General features: G+C 36.5%; 1 protein-coding gene and 2 long non-coding RNA genes across 5 annotated transcripts in view; 1 reads left to right on the forward strand and 2 right to left on the reverse strand.

The window, feature by feature from the left end:
- LOC135159786 (tyrosine-protein kinase Dnt) overlaps positions 1-2,198 on the reverse strand; it is a 63,528-nt gene extending 61,330 nt beyond the window's left edge. Inside the window, exon 1 of the mRNA XM_064115824.1 lies at positions 1,481-2,198. Coding sequence (XP_063971894.1) covers positions 1,481-1,580 — 100 coding nt within the window. The 5' untranslated portion in view covers positions 1,581-2,198. The remainder of the gene's footprint in view (positions 1-1,480) is intronic.
- Positions 2,199-9,982: 7,784 nt separating this feature from the next.
- LOC135159787 (uncharacterized) lies at positions 9,983-18,043 on the reverse strand. 3 transcript variants are annotated; one of them, XR_010298460.1, is made up of 4 exons: positions 18,029-18,043; positions 15,590-15,669; positions 14,084-14,755; positions 9,983-10,264 (listed from the first exon to the last, which is right to left on the reverse strand). It is a non-coding gene; the product is annotated as an uncharacterized LOC135159787 (long non-coding RNA). The 3 variants fall into 3 exon arrangements; XR_010298461.1 differs by lacking the exon at positions 18,029-18,043 and adding an exon at positions 17,267-17,281 and having other exon boundaries at positions 15,590-15,666; XR_010298459.1 differs by lacking the exon at positions 18,029-18,043 and having other exon boundaries at positions 15,590-15,678.
- On the forward strand, positions 14,354-15,751 carry LOC135159788 (uncharacterized). The gene is made up of 3 exons (XR_010298462.1): positions 14,354-14,449; positions 14,638-14,780; positions 14,881-15,751. It is a non-coding gene; the product is annotated as an uncharacterized LOC135159788 (long non-coding RNA).
- Positions 18,044-19,580: the final 1,537 nt, after the last annotated feature.

A 19,580-nucleotide genomic window follows, 5' to 3' on the forward strand; every position in this document is an offset into this window, starting at 1 on the left:
CTCATTGAAGAATTTTTTCGAATGTTCGACCGATTCCGACTATTCATTTATGAAAGACGTATATTGTATAGAGTATTAATTCTGGGTGAATTATAATTGAGAAATTCAAAATTATGTTCAGTTTTTTAAATAATCTAGTGACAAATTTAATAGCTACGAATGGTACAGTTTAGTAAGACACATTTGCATATACTTAAATCAATCAATACTCAATCATTCATCACAAAGCTAAGTGACGGAGGACCAGGGGTCGAATGGACATCCGTCAAAAATGATTCTATGCCTAATTTTCAACTTTTTATATTATTCAACCCACAAGAATAGATCAATCAAGTATTTGACAATTAGTATGGAGTTAAAAGTTATGGATCCCTGCCACGGAAGATTCGTTAGATTGAACAACATTCTTTATCATCAATGTCATGTTTTTTTTTGAGAAATATATTTCAAGCACACCAAGAATAGTCATAAAGAACATGGACGTGAATGTCAGGGGTGCATATTTAATGTAAGAACAACCGCTGAAATTAAGACCTAGTGGTCTACACTTTTTAATCCAACAGTAGTGGATTAATAGACTGGGAATTAGTATTCCCCAAATTCCTCCGTGAAAATTACCTGCGCAAAACTTCCTCAAAAAAAAAAACGTTTCCGTAATACAGAATTCCTCCGACGAAAAATTCACCTAATGCATTTCTTCTGATAACAACTTTGTTCTATAAATCTATTGTTTATTAATTCAATCACTCTTCAAACACTTATTGGAACTACAACAATATTTGCAGTATTTTCTAAATACTCCAACTCTAGTGGCTCTAGATTGCGTCTGTCTATGAAATAAACCAATTGATTTGCGACTTGTTATAGATAGGTACGGTATCCTTCTATTAAACTGAGACGTACCTTGTTAACATTTTGGTAAATATCTGCCAATCGATAAATACAATTTTGTCGATTGCAACCAAATGTCAAATAACGGGATAATTTTACCCGAGAAACGAATTCCAGGGAAGTTTCTGTTGCGTGACATTTTCATTCGGGGAAAATTCTCAACGCGGTAGATTATTCCGGGCATATGTTTATGGGGAAAGGAACTTCGGCTATTTTTTCAAAAATTCAAATAACGCGCCCCCCCCCCCCCCCTAGTCGTTGTGTACATATGCAAATGATGCCAAAAATTCAATTTATCAGTGATTCAGTAACGTTTTCCAGGTTTAATCGAAAAAATTATTTCTTCTCAGACTCAATTATTGCGCATTGACTCTGATAATTCACTGACCTCCAAGAAACGTGTTTATCACTTTCGATAATCATTCTGCGGTCCGACAAATATCTTCAACGATTTCAATTGTCATTGAATTAAAATAAATAAAAAGATATAATTCTCCCCCCTTTCTTTCTAACAACTCTACAAGATATTTTTAAAAAAGTCACTATCCGCATCGACAGAAATGAAACACATGAAAAGTCAGCAACTTACCCATCAATTTCCTCACTTCCGTCTGACTGAGGAACAGATTAAAGAATCCATGCCCCGGCGTGATAACGATAAACAGAAAGGCCAGTCTCAGCAACATCATGCTACCAGTCAAACCCACGTGTTTCAGTCACCACTAAAGTTCCACCGCGTGTTTTAATGCGCGCGCGGTTTATTTTTCAATGAAAAATGAAAAAAAGTCCCTCGAAAGAGTCAAAATCACTACTCGCAATGTTTCTCCTTCGCGTCACTTCAATAAAGGATCAAGCGATTTTTCAACTCATCTTAACATTTTCGTTGGAATACCTTCGGTCAAATGTTATCGATTAAAATTCCTCAGTATTAAGGATCTTAATATTTTTAAGCCCACCAATAAAACTCGGATTGTTAGCCCTGAATTCAAATATTCCCGCACACGAATTTCATTCACAGACGCTCGAAGCGACGTTCTCACCGTGTCTTCAACTCACTGCTGTATATTTTTTTATTTGACAGTTGATTTTCAATGCTTCCACGTGCAGATATCCATGATGCACGTTGAAAAAAACACAAACTCAATTCACTAGATGATGTTCAACAGGTTGTTCATGAACAATCCTACTCTTTAGCGCTTTTATTTTCACTTATTCATCGCGAATAAAATGACGATGGGGATAGATAGGTATGAATAAGGGAGTGTTGTTGCCTCGTGAAAGCCACAACCAGTTCTGCTACAGCCGCCATGGGTCGAGCAGGGTCGACGCAGGCCTGCGTATTAACCGAGTATAACCGAGCTAACCCGAGCGTCAACGAGCCCGCGAGAGAGATGAACGATTCGACTGTGGATGAACTGAGAACTACCGACGCGCGGTTTTCTCTCCTCTTTTTGCTTTTCGTTTATCAGTTTTTTTTTCTTCTCGTTGTAGTTGCCCTCCTACCAGGGCCAGGGGGAGGGGGAGGGGGTGTGGGGAGAATAACGCGGAGGCAATTTCTGTCCGTGATCAATGGTTTGATGGATGGAATTGTCGGTTTTCGGAGGGTAAATGCGCTTGTTAGGAAGTACGGAATTTTCAGGATGTTCTAGTGTTTGCTGCTAAATTAATTCACCCTCGAGAAAAAAATAATCGTATGATAGATAAAAATATTCGGAATGACAGGTACAAATGATCATAAATAGATTGGTGCAGGAGGTAGACTGAGAGAAAAATATAATTTTGCCAATCATATTTGTTTTCGATAAACAAACGCTCGAAATTTCCATTGAAAAATCCGCTTTAAATTCTTGTCAGAAGAATATTTAATTGGCAAAATTATACTTTTCTCTCAGTGTATGGAAAAAAAATGACTAACAATCGGTTTTTGTAGTCGGTATTTTCAACCAAAGTCAATGGGTTGAAGGAAAAACACGTAAGCGCCTATCACTATTTGACAGAAGTGATGTGACCGATACTTTACGCGTTATTTCTGCACCAATTCGATTTCAAGTATGATAAGGTAGATATTTGTGATGTGAGTTAGTTATGGTATTGACATTCGCCAGCGAATTAGAGACATATATAGTAATCTAAAATTCACCAAAATAGTAAATTTTGTAACAACCACCCGACGGATTGCCCCCATCTGACGTCTGACGCATTCAAATGATAAAAATTTCACTTACTCTCCCGATTTTTCATCAAATTATTGAGTCAGAATAGTGAAAGTATTGAGAATGCTTGATATGTGATATCTGTCTATAGCTGTTTTTCAGTCCATCTCAGTATGTTATAGTTTTTCTCCAAACAGTAGCGAAATGTTTAGAATGGTTTTAATAAATAGAACCAGCGAAGAAGCAGAAAGGAATGAATGAACAAGGGCCTTTTGTCGAATGGGTTTAGAGCGATAATAAATAATTAAAGTTAATAGTTAAATGGTTTTTTATATTATTGAGACAATTCCTATCCATAATCCAATAAAAAATATTTAAAAATCCGGAGAAATGGTAATATCTCGCGATTTTTCCGCTAACGGGTACATACATGTTTTCATAACTTTGTATGGTGTCCATTGAGACGAGTATTTTGAAAGAAAATAAGTCAAATCCGTTGAGTGGTTCATGAGATATTCAAGGAAATACATTTATGCAAAAAGTGTAGTATCTCTGGAACCGTCTGATCGATGAGAGCTACAAGTGTATAATATTTCAACTCTCTATGTCTATTTTTTTGTTAATTTATGATGTCCGCATTGTTTATGATGATAGAACCTAAAACCGGCGACAACTCGAAATTTTACACCCTCTACCCTTGGATATTTTGATGGATATAGATGGGATCCACTGGACGGATCCAGCTGAAACGACGCATCAAAGTAAAGCTTAATGGTGGCTATTTCAAGTAAAAAATTTAGATTTTTAGCTGCAAATTTTACCCCATTTTTCCCAACGTTCTCAAAATTAGTCTTCAAAATTGCGAATTGGAAGAACATAGATGCAGACACGATATGAAAAAAATCCTTATTCGCGGTTAGAACATTTTAGAATCATCAAATCGCTCAAACACAAAGCTTCCAATCACAAGCAAAAAGACTTATTAAATGATATTTTGCATTCAACTTTGAATGGAAAATATTCGGGACTCAACTCTTGCCTGATGTTCGTTCTTAATTCCAAATTTTATTTTTCTTTCTATAGCCGGTTTAATTAATAAACATGGCGATACATTTTTTTTGTGCACTTTCAATGAGATGTCGATATAAGAGGCTTCAACCAACGCATTTACAAGCACCAAAAGTTGTTTTCAATAACTTCTCACTAAATTCCATGGGGATTTTTGAAGACTTTGTATTTCATTTTCTGGTTTTTGCTCTTTCGTGATTTTTTTTCAGCGCATCAACTGTCCATTCCCATTCTACTGACTATTGAGATTTGTGATATTAATACATTTCAGTTGATTAGTTATCAATTTTCCCTGATTTAGTAACTCATTCCCTATTTTTGAATTACTGTGCCCATTGAATCCGACCTGATACCTTACAGTTTCCGTTATAGTATGTAAAATCGCAATGCCATTTAAAACAAGATACGAAATTCGTGAAATTTTATGGCACCCTTAATTCTACACATAGTACATCCAATTAAAATCATTCAGTTATTCTTCAGAGGCATTTATGTAACTATCAATTAAAATGTCTAATGGTCATTAGGACTAAGATCCTAATTACTAAAATGATGACTGATCTTGAATATCTTCCTCTCGTTAATGCACTGAAAGAAAAATATAATTTTTTCTTTCCAATGGAAATTTCAAACATTTTTTTTATCGAAAACCAATATGATTGGCAAAATTATATTTCTCTCGCAGTGTAATTACAATTTCAGCAAAAGATTCAATCAATCAGAAATTTGAATATGGTAGCATCTGAGTTTTTCTCAATTTTCTTCCTAATATTCTGAGATCTCATGCTTTTTTTACAGAATTGTAAGATTTAGTCAAATTATTAAGACAATTGAATGGATTTTTCAATAGCAAGGGGGTGGAGAAACGAGCACGCGGAAGTATTTTCTAATCCCAATTCGCTCCGGAGGAGGCTGAGGACTGTCCTGTCTTATTCCATACTCCATTTTCACCGGTTATGCCCCATTAGAATAATTTGCGTAAAACTCATGCCTTATCTTTGTTTATGGTAATTCAAGGAAATTTCTATTCCGAGAGCAATTGTGGCGCTGAGGATGACATTTCATTATTTGTTATTCTATTTTTTATTGATTTTAAATTAATCTATTATTTATTGCTCCCACTGCCATACCTGACTGCACATAAAGCCTAACTTGGAGAGGGAGGGGGGTCATTCGGTGCCATTGGCAGGCCTCCAGTTTCCTCTCAGGACGCCAACTTCAAAATCTATAGTACCTTCTTTTGCGCATTCGTTAGGGTCAACAGTAAGTGGTTTTTTAATATCTTCGATTAGGTATTTTAGTATGAATGTTCAGTGTCCTGCATATTGGCATTTGTATACATGAAGAGAAAAACTCTTCAACAATTAAACGCCTTTCCCGTAATCTATCAGTCAAAACAGTATTCGGTAAAAATTACGGAATACACCGCACTTTTTCAGTGAACTTTCAGGAAAATGTGAAAAACGTTCCAGAAAAAATTTGGTACGTTCAGTAAAAAAAAGCGCAACTGTTCCGTAATTTTTACTGAATAATGTTTAGACTGAAAGATTGTGGAACAGGCGCGTAATTTTTTAATAATTTTTCTCGCCATGAAACCCGTCCGAGCTTAGCTCGACTCTGACATCCCAAGCCTTTGCACATAAGGTTGGACTTGAATTCAATCAATTGTCGAGACAGTCTGCACCCCATCAGCCCATTATGGAGCTTGAACCTTGTCCACCAAGGTTGGACCGAGTATAATCGAAAAATGTTCCCTGATGTTTGTTCATTGGGCAGCCACCACTTTTGGCTCCACTGTCATTGTCAATGAACAGCCGAAATTCATTAGTGGCTGCTCCCGGGTCAAGTTAGGCAATCCCTTCTTCGGCCAAGCAAAGGGTAAGCCAGTTTTTATCAAGCATTCGCCCGACCATGCTAGACCAGGCTAAAGTCCCATTACTGGCTGAAGACTGGGCTCAGCCACTGGCTCAGTTGCGGTCCAAGTTTCTCCGTGCATCAGGATCCCAGGTGGGAATTTACCATTGGTCCAAGCTTGGACCGAGACTAGGCTAGGTTGGTTCGATCTTGGTTTCCAAGCTTGAATCAAGTTCGGCGTCCAGACTTGGACCAACCTTGATCCAAGCGTCACCCAATTTGAGATCAAGCTTCAGCCTAATTTGGTCATCAGCCTTCACCCAAGCTCGACTTCCAAGTTTGACTTGAAAAAAAATATGTTCAGCTCGCTCCCCTCAACCCAAGCATTAGTATAGCCAAACAAAACTGTCAAAAGTTGATAATTCTTCCAATTTAAATTCTGACTTGATTTTTTTTCTTTGACCATCACGATCAACTTTAATTTTTTTCCACGAATTTTGTTAACAGTTTTCCGGTTTTGGCGTAAAGCCCTCCGACGATAACCAGTTAGAAATTCTCGAACTTGCAAAAAATTAAAGAAAATAAAATGAATAAATAATATATTTATTTATAAAAAATATGGATTTATATCTTGGTTCAATTCAAGCTCGGAGACTCAAGCTTGGATCAAGATAGGAATTGCCTTGGTAGCCAAGCTTTAATTCACAGGGAATCGCCAAACTTGGTTTTACCTAAGAATTACCACAGGTTCAACCCTGGTGGAAACTAGGAATCCCGAGGCTTGGTAACCGAAGTTCGACCAAGTTTGAGCCTATCGTCCAAGATTGGAAACCCTCACCTGGGATGGAGCCAATCCAGAAGAGGAAGTGTTATGGTAAACTGTTGGTGGTGGTGAAAACTCTAAGGGCTGGAGATGAGGGGAGTCATAATAATTTTTATAATTATTATTCTCACGATGACATTTTTTTTTATGTATGTAATGAAAAATTACATATCGGAATCCCTTAAGATCGGTGGCGTACATGCGCAGTGTAACTATTTGAATCCTTTTGTTCCCACCAGCGTCAAAAAAATTAATTTAAAAATACCAGTAGACTCGAAAGCATCACTTGGACTTGAAATTTAAAGAATGTAGCCCAACGTCTAAATTTTACCATCTTGTTGATAGGACTAGACAAATTAAGCCAGTTTATTTTTTTCACTAGTTATTAGCTGTTGAATATACTGAATATTTCTATTGGACGTATGCATCCACATTTTTTATATAATCGTCAAAGGATTTTCTCAACAGTAAAATGGAATTTCAGCCTGTCAGGACTTTTTTGAGGGGTAGAAGATATAAACACAAGTCCTATTTTCTTGGCCTCAAACAAAATACTTGTACTAAATTTCCTGTTCAGCCGATTTTGTCAACAGTCCCTCATTGAAGATAGCCCAATTCCTCACTCCCATGCTAATCTTGTTTATGATACTATCCACACTAATCTCATTTACGACCCCATTAATAAACATGGAGGTAAGATGGAAATCTGCGAGTTGAGTGAGCACAAGGGCTGAGCGGGGCGAGCAATAAATGTGTGAGTCATATCGGGCGGATGAAGGAAGTGATACGAAAAGTCAAAGGGAGGAGACAAGTGAAGTTAACATGAGGGTCAAATAAAAGAGGAGGATAGATTCACAACGAGAATCAAACACGGATCTGAGTGAATCAATCCCAAGAGGCAAAGAGGGAGGTAGACGAGGTTTTCACCCGGTCCTCGGAGGCTGATGGATGGGGAAAGTGTCCAGAGCGTGAAAGGGAAGTTTTTATCCACCCAAACCAGTGGGAAGTACATCATCTCTTCATGTTCCAGTTTGACTTCTATGATCACTCCACTTGTATAGCTGGCTTTACCCTCGGCATTACTGCAGTGTACGCTAGCGACACCTAGCGCGTGAAAATGTATTTATTCGCTCTTTCTCTCTCTCTTCCATTCGATACGTAGAAATGTACACATGTACTTTTAAGTTGACTGAATCTAATCGATACTAATTAATTATGCATAATAATACCTCCTACCTCATCAGCAGGCATTATATACAACTACTTAATCCCATTTCATCTGACTCTTAAGTTCTCTCCCCCATTTGACATTTGTGAGTTTATCATTTGTCTGTCTATTTAAAAGGAAAGTTCATTTGAGTATGCGAATACACTATAAACTTGTATGAAAAAGTCGAAAAATTCGCTTTTGGTTCGGTTTTTATAATTTCGAAATCCTTTGCCTCCGCAGAGCAGTGAAAGCGATAGCAAACAAAATCGGAAATTCAAAAAAGCGAAGAAAATAATTGATGGATTTTTGAATTTTCGTATTGTTTATTTTAGAAATTTTTAGTGACTATTGAACTCCTACTCCATGAGAGGGATGTATATATTCGCGCGCAAAACCTTATATAGCACTGACATGTCAGATGACAATTTTTGAAATAGTCTATAACTATATTGTATTATATTAGACACTGACGCGGACGTTACTATCTCTGAAATATTCGGTCTAGTTCGCCATTAATTAACATATGAGTATCATCTGCATTGTGAGCTGATCGATCTCAGTATTGATTCAGGACGATGGGGAAAATGTAGGCGTTAAATGACTGCGACAAAATATTCATATAGATGTGTTGAAATAAAAAAATTGTCTATTGTTTGAGATGTTAGTGAGTGACTAGATTTGTGAGTACTTCCGCGAAAAATGCTCCACAGAGAAATTATGCGGTATTTTTTTTAAATTTTCTTATTATCGTTTAAAGTGATGTAACCTGCATAATGGGCTATTTACGCTGTCATTAACATTTCAGTAGCTATTTTACATTTTTTTCTCATCGCCTAATTCTATTTAAATTCATAAATTACAGTCTTTCACATATTACAAATGAATTTGGTATTTTAAAATTTGGGAAAAGGTCGTGTATATTTCGATTGTCAACTGACCCCCATCTTTGGTCTATATGTATATTTAGGAGAATACCAAAGGACCTGATTAAATGTTTGATTTGTTGCTCCGCAGGAGTAGCTGGGATCAGTGATTATTCCAACTGTTACCAAGAAGGCTGCTAACTAGTAATGACACTATTGTTTGTCTCTGAAGTTTCCAGTTCTTATACTAGGTGTTAATAGTACTCGTGTAGTTGCTGTTTTTTAGTAGGGTCAACTTTGATTCTCCTAAAAAAACGTTGCTGGGGTAGTACGCCTATGTACAGTATAGTGTACCCAAGGGCTAGTGGAATAGTCATGTGTTGTATTCCTTCAGGCTTATCTATCATAATTTGTGTATTCGGAATGTAGATGAACAGTCCATAATCAATGATTGATCTGACAAAGCTTTTATACAAAACAATGAGAGTAGAGGGGTCCGAACCCCATTGTGAGTGTTAGAGGAATTGAACAATATTCAGAGTTCTGAGTGTTTTCTTCTGTATTTTGCTAATTTGCCATTCAAAGTCCCATTCGTTGTTCGTATGTATTTCCAGCAAGTGAGATGCTGGACTGGGAGAAATTTCGGCGGTTTTTAGAGTGATTTTGGTTTTTTCTTCTTCGCTCTTTTTATTGGTGAACTGTAGCATAGTAGTTTCTTCTGTTGATGATTCAAGGTCCGATAATTTCAAGTTTTTTGCTGACTGCGTACTAGCACTTTCCAAAATTTCAACTTCAGTCTTTTACATTTGCACAAAGAATAAATAACTATGACAACTGCAACAAGTGAAGATTTGATGTGGTTCGCCACTGTTTTTCATTTAGAGCGGGGGATGCCCGTGGGAATAGTGAGAGCATTAACTTGAGGACTATGGAAGTGCACATATTTTCGACATATCAAGAATTTATATGAAATTGTTGAGATTTCATTGAAAACAGTATTTTTATTAGAATTCTTTTCTGATTCTGATTCTGATTCAAATATTTATTCTTCTTTTAATACCAATCGAAACGATCAACTCTTGGAACGACGAAGAATAAATGATAAAGGAAATTGAATGAATTTGATTATTAAAATTGACCAATTTATTTACTCTTGAGAATTCTTACATTGCCCTACTCATAAATTTCGATTGCTTCGAAGAAGTACATCATTTCGAAATGTTGTTAATGAATAATTATTTTCATTGTTTTTTATCAGCATCGTCTGTTGCTTCCCGTGAAGATTGATCTACACACATTTGATGTATCCCGTCACTGGCACAGTGACAAATTTGATTGCCAACAATTTTGGCATCTCCGGGTGGGCAACCACCCGTCGGTGTCTGGAATTCAGCAGTTACGGCTTATGAAAAATGAAAACAATCGCAACATTGTTAGCCATACGTAAGATTTATCAGATAGGAATTAAAAATTGGACTAAGTAAGTTTGAGAAGTTCAGCTTGATCCAAGTGTGACGCCCAACATAGGCCCATCAGTATAAAGCACACCTGATCCAAGCTGATCTAAAGCAAAGCCTGGCGTTAACCAGACCTTGGAATTTAATAGACTGGAAATCAGAATTAACACATAGTTATTGTATTTTTCATATGAAACACGTAAACATAATGTATTCTAACTTTGTATTGCATACATTAAGAACGTGCAGACCATGTCTATTTCATTAATCAATCATTAACATAAGATAATTGGTGACGCTTTAAAGAAAAATGAAAAATAATTGCCTCGAATTAATTGTTCATAATTTTATGACTCCACTTTTATGGTCCACTCTAGAAAGTTTTGAGTCTGGAAGCAAGCTTGAACGAGGCTATGAACTATGTTCACTACCGGGCTTCGGAGAAATAACCTTGGCCCTAAATTGGCATCATCATCGGTTGAAGACAGTTTAGAGTCAACTAAGTTTGGTCCTATTGTTAATGCTTGGCAATTCCTAGTGGAGATGTTATTGAATGGAGGAAATAAACTCGAAATATTAATATGTCTTCTAATATGAAAGTGACGTGTTGATAATTGCACTTCACGAAATTACGAAGAGAGTGCAGGTAATTACACCTAAAAATGCTCCCGGTTGACACATTAGTGCGCCCTCCCGTCCTCGCGTTCGCCATCATTTATTTTTGTGACATATTAATTACACGCCAGAAGGCACCAATATTTAATTGCAGAAAAAGGGGAAAAGTTAATATGAAAACAAACGACTAGCTAGCGGACTAACGACAAGGGAAGGAGAGGTTGCTAAGAACCTCAGGGATTGCAGCTAGTTAGAACTTTTTCCCAACTGATTTTATTTTCCTCGTCCGGGGATCAGCCCTTTCTCGAACTCCAAAAAGTGAAAATCACTACGAAAACGATAAAAGAATAAAAAAATTTATTCATTGTTGATAAGTTTTGGCTTTTAGATGAAATATTTTTCTGTCAGTTTTGCTTTTTTGGAATTTGACTGCAGCCCATTCAATACTACTTATGATAATGATATATTTTTAATTAATGATTCATGGAAAGATTGGTTTTCTTTTTCATCTGAACGGTTTTCGATTTAATGCCGTCCTGATACACCCTGACTACATTACCACCAACTCCTTTTTACTTTCTTATGTCTTCCCACAACCAACGAAAATATCTCGAAAAGACAATGATTTAAATCAATTCAATGATGACAAAATTTATATTCAACTATATTATTATCAGTCCATTCATAAACTATTCGAGTACATTTAATTATTAGCCTGGAAGTGTCGGCTACACTCATAGAACGGTTCATTAATGGCAAACTAAATTCGTTAACTGTTAACAAATGGTACAATTGACTATAAACAAATGAATAATATCAGGATTCGTTAGTAGGTAACGGTCGGCTCACTTGGATGGTGAATATGAAATTACACAAGGTTTATATCCATTCGTTAATTATTAACGAATACACCTTCGGTGAAACCAAATAGACCCCAACCTATAACCGGAATCTATTCGTTTGTAATAACTAATCCGTTCTATCAGTGTAATAAACCAGTCGGGACGGTTTTAGTATCAACGTTACCTTCGATTACTCCAAGACTAGTATATTGCCGGACGGGTTATGGGGCCAACCGCACGAGTAAAAAATCCCATAAAGTTCGTCTGGCATTTTGCTTCTTTCGTAGTGATTTTCAGGTACTACTGAGGGTACTCGGAGACACGGGTTCGACTCCCGGCTGAGTGTAAGCGGAAACAAAATTGTTCCTCTCTATCTTTGATTTTTTCAGGTCTTCGAGTTTTAGAAGTATGTAATACTAATTCTTAGAGGAGAATTCCTGGGGAGTAGTATGGAAAAGGTGACGATTGCATCATACAGTTGAGTTTGCTCAATAAGTGTCACTAAAACTGACCAATTTTTTTGCCAGCTGTACACGAGAGATGAGGGGCCCAGCTGGCTGAATTGGGATTTGTTTCCTCGAACTTTTAATTTTATTGGGGATAGAGATCCTCGACACACATCTGAAGACTACATTGAAACTCGAAAAGTCGCAGGAAATTTGAAACAGTTCACTCAGTGAAAATAAAGCATCATCGAGACTGATGACAATCAATAGTTTTTTAGGTCAAGTTTCATGGAAAAATCAGACTTGGAAGACTTGGAAGACAATTTTTGTGATAAAACTATACTTCGTCCCTCTGCATATCTAATTTCTACTTAAAATTTCTTTCCTTGTAGTTCAGAAGGATTTTTGAATTACTTTCTATATTTCTGTGTCATCGACGGTAGTGGTGGTGCGGTTAGAGTGCTAGACTCGTGGCTGCTCCTATCAACCTCGCCTTCTATATATGTACATATCTACAGATTAAATTTTTTATCAAACACTCCTTTTGTGGTTTTTCTTCAAGTCAACCTTATTTTTCCAGGCAAACCATATCCCCGGACAAAAATACTCGACTAGTGTGCTATTGATTCGGGTTCGATTCCCGGCGACCGCGGTCATCAAATTTGTTGCGGTTTGATCTTAGTTTTATAACCGAGTGGTAGTCTCATCAAAGGGACAGATTTTTTCCTTAAGATGAGGTTCACTCGAGTCCTTCGGCGAATGCCGTACAGGGGAAATAAATCGTAAAGACCCTAAAGGAAACACTATTGCTAATTATTGCTATGTTATCTAGCGACCTTATAATCATATCCTGTGAATTTTGATGAACGAATTGTTATAGTGTTGTCAATATATATGCTACATTTGTTTATGAGAAATTTTTGATATTGTGGTCAGCTTCAGTGTGACATTATCTGTAGGTACAGAAGGAACCTACCCATAAGTTTGCTGCGTTGACGTATTGGTAAAATTATTCCAGGAATAGAGTGATGAGACATTTTAATTGAATGGAAAGTTCCTGTCACTAATAGCACTTGCATATAACCTCAACACGTCACTCAGTTGTCCCGAATCTTCTTAGTTCTATAACGATGACGCAATAGCTTTTACACTTTTCAAATGGAACAGTACACGAAAACTTACTTCTAATTATTGCCTGAGCGTTTTCGACAAACAAAATGAACATGTCAATGTACATATTGAACATTTTAACACCAGATAACACCACACACAGCTGGGCTTCACTAAAAATTCCAATATCCGATGATCATTTCATGACGTCCCGTATTCAATAATACAGCACTTTATTAATAAGAAAAAAAAGAAATATATGAGATGTATCACACAATAATTAGTCGACTTCTTTTGCACTGTAGTTGTTTATTAGTTCATGTAAAAGCAATGCCACGCAGTAAAAAAGAGGTAAAATTTAGAAATATTCGCTTCAAATAAGGCTGACTTGCAAAACTAGTGTTCATCTAACTTATTCAGATCAAAGACGGTTTCTGGGGAGCTTACGTAGATCGTTGCCCCTGGCCGGGCCTGTATTTAGCCAACGATCATTCCAATAGTTATACCGCTTATGATGGGACGAGGCGAATTCGCAGCAAATTATCATTTGCTATTCTGACAAGACCTACCTAGCCAGAATGTTCAATCTTGCAAACCTAAATCTCATTTCTACTTGGGTAGCTTAGAATAAGGGGAACAAATCGTAAAAATACGAAAGGGCATACAACTGAAAGCCAATTTACTTCCGTTCTGTTTGCTGAAAATAAAAATATGTTCCCAAATAAAATAATTATATTTCGAGTATACATACCGACCACCAAGACCGCCAAAAAAGTCAATTTCAGCAACATTGACATTCTATCATCGATTTACTGAGGTTCGACAAAGACAACGGTTAAGAGTACAACAACCGTAACATATATATATAGTCAAACGAACAATTAGTGTGTCAACGTTTTTATTGTTCTGTCAAAGATACATCGTATAGTTTCCCAATAAAATTCCTTATTTATCGCAGTTGATAAGCCACAGATAGATAAAACATTGAGGTGAATGCATATTTTTTCATATCCTGCTCCATTATTTCTCAGTATTCATTTACCACTTCATTTTGCGGAACTTTATCTCCTGAATCTTACTTTATGTATCCCATTCATAATATAATCGACGGACAATTGTAATTGCAATAACTCGAATTTAATGTTTTAGAAAATTATTCATTCAATTACTCAATAAGTCTTTATTCTGCATATGAAATGGCATGACAAGTTCATATTTAAAAGCGTTCACGTTCTCATTGAAGAATATAAAAAAATGTTGAATCAGTGTCATTAAATAATTCCCAACCTGTCTCCCTTTGCGCAGGTATGCATCTCTCCAAATGGACTACAAAGGCATAATGCTCCTGTATCATCTTCAAACATACTTCCGGGTCTGCATATTTTTCGAGCCTCCGGCTTGGTTCTCACTCTGGCATTCACAACTAGAAAGGAAAATATAGTTATCAGGTAAGAATTACATTTTTTTCTATCTTAAGTAGCACAATTTAAGTGTCGTTCATTAAAGTGGTTCTACCCGACCAGACACACTAATTTTGAATATTTTCAGTGGCCAAACTTTCCACCTAAGAGCCTATAAATAGGAGTAAAATTTGAAAAAAATCATATATGGTCAGTATTATTTAAATTATACTTTAGCAGGTATTGATATTTTTAAAAACAAGTCCTTCTTATAAAGAAATGATAAAACTTTTTTTGGTCATGGTGGATTATGTTTTACAAAGTGTTAGAGAATTTATTGATTTTTCCCTATGTAACTATAAGGAAAATGTTGAATTTCCTTTAAAAACACGATGTGAAGTTCTGATTTTGTAATTTTGTATTCCAACTCAAACGAAAATCAAATTAAGGAAACCCGTCAGAAAATGTATCTGAAAATATTCATCTGACTGACATATTGTGGAATTTTTTCCATTATTACTAAGTACATGTATGGAACGGTTAGTGAGACTTCATTTTATCAGATTCTTCGTTAAATTTTAGATGGATTCAATGAATAATAATTTAAAAAGCACTAAAAATATCATATAATATTCCAATATCGATATTGGTATTTTCTGACTGATGAACAATTGAAATACAATGTGATGATAAAGGATTATTCTTTAAAAAATAGTTTTGTCAATCAATATTTGCTTTTCCAATATCACATTCGTCCTCTCCAGTCGCTACCAAACATATTTCACAAGTAAATATTTTTACGAAGATTTGCATGTGCGTTTTTATTTACCATATTGTTATTATTTGTAATAACTTACCAACAACGGCGAAAATGAAGATTAGCAACTTCCAAAATATGTCCATGGTCTTTCAATATTTTGTGACTTGTGATCAACTCCTCGTGAAGGGGCCAAGTGGTACCGAGAATATATGATTTTTGATTGACTTTGAATAATTCGCACTTGATTAAACTTATCATTCATTAAGCGAGAGCATTTTATACTTCCAAATTTCCCCCATATTCCTAACTTATCGTGCTCATTACCACAGTAAACAGAAATACATGTAAATCCAATGGACACGCCAATATGCGAGTGATCATAAGTATGTGCCTTATGAGAAAAATATCCCAATTTTAGTATTGATTCAACTGGGAATTTAGAGTCGATTGATCATAACATCACCTAATGCCGATATTTGTTTCAGCAATTCATGTAACTATAGTATTTACTTTGAACCGCCGTACAAGATGGGAATCCTTTTGAATCTGTTTTATTGGTCATTCCTTCTTTATAAAATTCGGTTAAATTTGGTGGTCCTTAAATGGCGTCGATTTTTATAATCTTTCTACTCAATATGTAACATCAATATATACCTCCTATTTGTTCATCGTTATATCGCTTATTTTACAATAGAAATTTCCTAATAATAGACAGGATGTAATTTTATTGGTAGCGAATGTCCTATCGTAAGGAAAAATAATATGATGAACTGAAAATACGATAACAAATATTTTTTCAAGTCATTTTGAAATAATCAAACATTAGAGTAACAGAACGTGGGGGAGTTCGAAAAATGAATGACGATTTAGAATTAAAATTACACTTGTTGATTCGTGAAAACATGTGGGTGACATTGGGGCGATCCGTTTCAATGAGAGATGAGGTGCGAATGCTATTTTTAGATTCAATTGACTCTAATTAACATTTCTCAGAAACATTTTCCTTTGCAGTATAAGAAAGAATTGAGTATTTATGGGGTGCAACAAAGTGTTTTCTGCCATAAATGAACTTTTCTATCACGAATCAAAAGTTGATATAAGGTGTAACGTGGTAGATTTTTACTAGCATAAAAATGGATCAGTTAACCCGCCCTCTTTCCTTGACTCTCCGAAAACGGAAAGAATGCTCTGAAGGGCGCCAGTTGTTATTTGTCTCGACGGGAACAACAAACCGAAAAACGTAGTTGAAGCGCATAAATCACGGCGACGAACCAAAATTATAAGTTAAACGTAGACGTAGGAAAAACTTAAACTAAGGGTCAAGGAAAAAGTGGTCGATGATCGCGCTGCTCAAGATGTAGGTTGTGGAGAGAGGGGTGGTTCGGGTGGTTGCTGGTCACTGGGCTATTAATTCGATAAATAAAACCAATTCAAACCCGTATTTAATCTTCACTTTACGGACTGTACTAGCTTTACCTCATGATAACAGTAACCATAGATACAATAAACTCGAGAATGTTCCAAACATTAATAATTAAATGAAAATATAACCCAATAGTTTTCATGAGAGAGAGACAAATTATACAAAATTATTCCCCATTCCGTTTATTTTAAGGAATACAGCGTATCGTACGCAAAGAGACCCAAACTGATTTTATTCATCCAATCTAATTCATTAAATTCACCAAAAAAATAAAAATAGAAACAAAAGAAAATATGGTGACCCTGATGTCCGGCTAAATACGATTAATTTCTGATCGGTGACACTAAATACCTGAACTACGAAATTCGAGGCGCAATAAACGCAAGTTATAACAGAAAAATTCTAGCACAGAATATACAACATACGGAGGCGCGACCTTGATGAAAGAGAATACGCGGGAGATTCTCGGCGGAGGCGCGTAGCGTAAGCGCAAAGTAAATTTGCACGCAAAACCACGAATCGATTGATACTTTTGTGTAGCGAAGTGTAGTCGCAATGGCCAAAGGCACAAAAATGGAACAAATCCATAAGCGCAGATACAATATTCCATAAATTAATGGGAATACAGGTAACAATAAAAGGAATCATCTGCATATAATTCCAAGTTGAATTGGAATACACGGATGGTTCGTATCCAAAACTCATTTTTGGTATACAAGATATACCAAAAGACCACTGGCACAAGACTCCAAAAATTCGAGAAGGCGATTAACGCAGAACCGAATCGGTAGGCGACTAGTGCAAGAATGTATTCTAAATTCCCAAATTCCTTAATCTTAACCTGGACTCACGTACGCAAAATATAGACAACCTCCTCAAGGTTACGAGTATTGCATAACCCTGTCAGAACACGTGAAACGTGAGTAGTTCGAAAAAAAAGACGTGAAAATCGCAAGAAGGCAAAAATGCATATCTTTGGCTTTATTTAGGCTCTACCGCACAGAGCATAACGTCAATTAATAAAAGAAAACTGTAACTATTACCCTGAGATGATAATTTCGGGACTCGTTATTCTAAGCTTTAATTATCATCATTAAACAATGAAAAACTCACGATTGTATTGTACACACACACACTGAGACAGTGTCGACTATACCACGGGAAGAGTCTTAAATCGTCCTCGATGGAGTAGCCTGATCGGTGATCGGTGATCTCTCAACTTGGACTGTCCCGATGGATTATAATAATTAACTCTTACAAATCTCAATTACTTCACTACTAATTACCACGTGGTTGTCTTGTCGAAGCCTGCGCAGATACTGTTGCTAAATGGCGGCTTGGCGCACGGTGACAGACGGCCACGTAGCGCTCCATGCGCAAAGATTATGTAAATAAATGTCCCTTTTCAAATTTATTCCAACCTTAACTCGACTGGGCCATCATCTCTGCGTACTTACGGTAGAAAAAACAAAAAAAGATGTAGTGTTTCGTCAGATTGCGCGGTGAGCGAAGGGATTCGCTCAGAATTCCTTACAAAGGATTTCCATCAGGGCCTGATTGTGATTTTTATCTTGCATGTAAAAAAGATTGTCGTAAGAAGGACGGCCAGGTTAATATCTACATGTAGGAAATTTAGAATGAAGAAATCGCTAGGGCATTCGGCTTCTTTTTGTACCTCATCCAAAATTCTATCCGACAATTTCTTGTGGCCTCACTGGATATGGAATGCTAGATGAATTTTCCGTCTTCCACGTGGAAAAACAACTGCCGTAAAAATAACATTAGTCACGTACTCCCTAAGCGGGCGTCGTTTTGACCGTTTTTGGAGCAACTGAAGAGAATAATTGTGAAAACATCGAGAATTTTCCTAGTTCAGCATGGAAAAAGTACGAAATGGTTACGTACTTTTCTTGGAACGACGAAAATTGTAGACTGGAGGTTCCATAATTATTGCGGCGCCGAATGTATCAATTCCTGGACGCTGAATGCTTTTCACGAACCTGACGCGTAATTTTTGCGTCCCAGAATATGTAAATTTTGACAACCGAACAGGATTCGGGACTCATTCTGTATTTTATAGCAGGAATACAAAATCAAGAAGGATATAACTAACAGAATCTATTTTTGGGTACGGATATCACGGGTCAGGCATCTTATATTACCACGATAACGAGCGCATCCGCTTAATAACAAGTGATCATATAAGAGTTCAGCGGTTCAGAAGAAGAATGCCTCGGAAGAATGTAACCACTATCCTGCAGAAAGAACAAAAATTAATGACGTCATCTCTAGAATATCAAGCGTAGTTGCTGCTGATTCTTCCTATGAAAGCCAAAATTATTCGAAGACGATGCGACAGTGTAAATTCGATATAAATGGGTTTATAGGCCGCGATGAAAGGACAATCCGAAACAACTAGAGACATCACTCTTGATATCAAGATCCCCATCGTCATAAGCAATAGGAAATCAAGAAATAAAACACGCGACGTTATATACGAAAGGAAAAGTGAAATTCGCTGTTAATAGTACCCGGGTTTACCCTGAGCCCATGAGAGATGCGCCATTGCTAAACATAGTCTAGCGCCTTTTGCATCTTATGATGCGGCACGCTACCATCCCTGCTTGTTACCGGTATTGCTACGTCGTCCGCGTACCCAACAGCT

The sequence above is a fragment of the Diachasmimorpha longicaudata genome, chromosome 2, assembly GCF_034640455.1.
Source record: "Diachasmimorpha longicaudata isolate KC_UGA_2023 chromosome 2, iyDiaLong2, whole genome shotgun sequence".
In the NCBI taxonomy this organism is placed as follows: domain Eukaryota; kingdom Metazoa; phylum Arthropoda; class Insecta; order Hymenoptera; family Braconidae; genus Diachasmimorpha; species Diachasmimorpha longicaudata.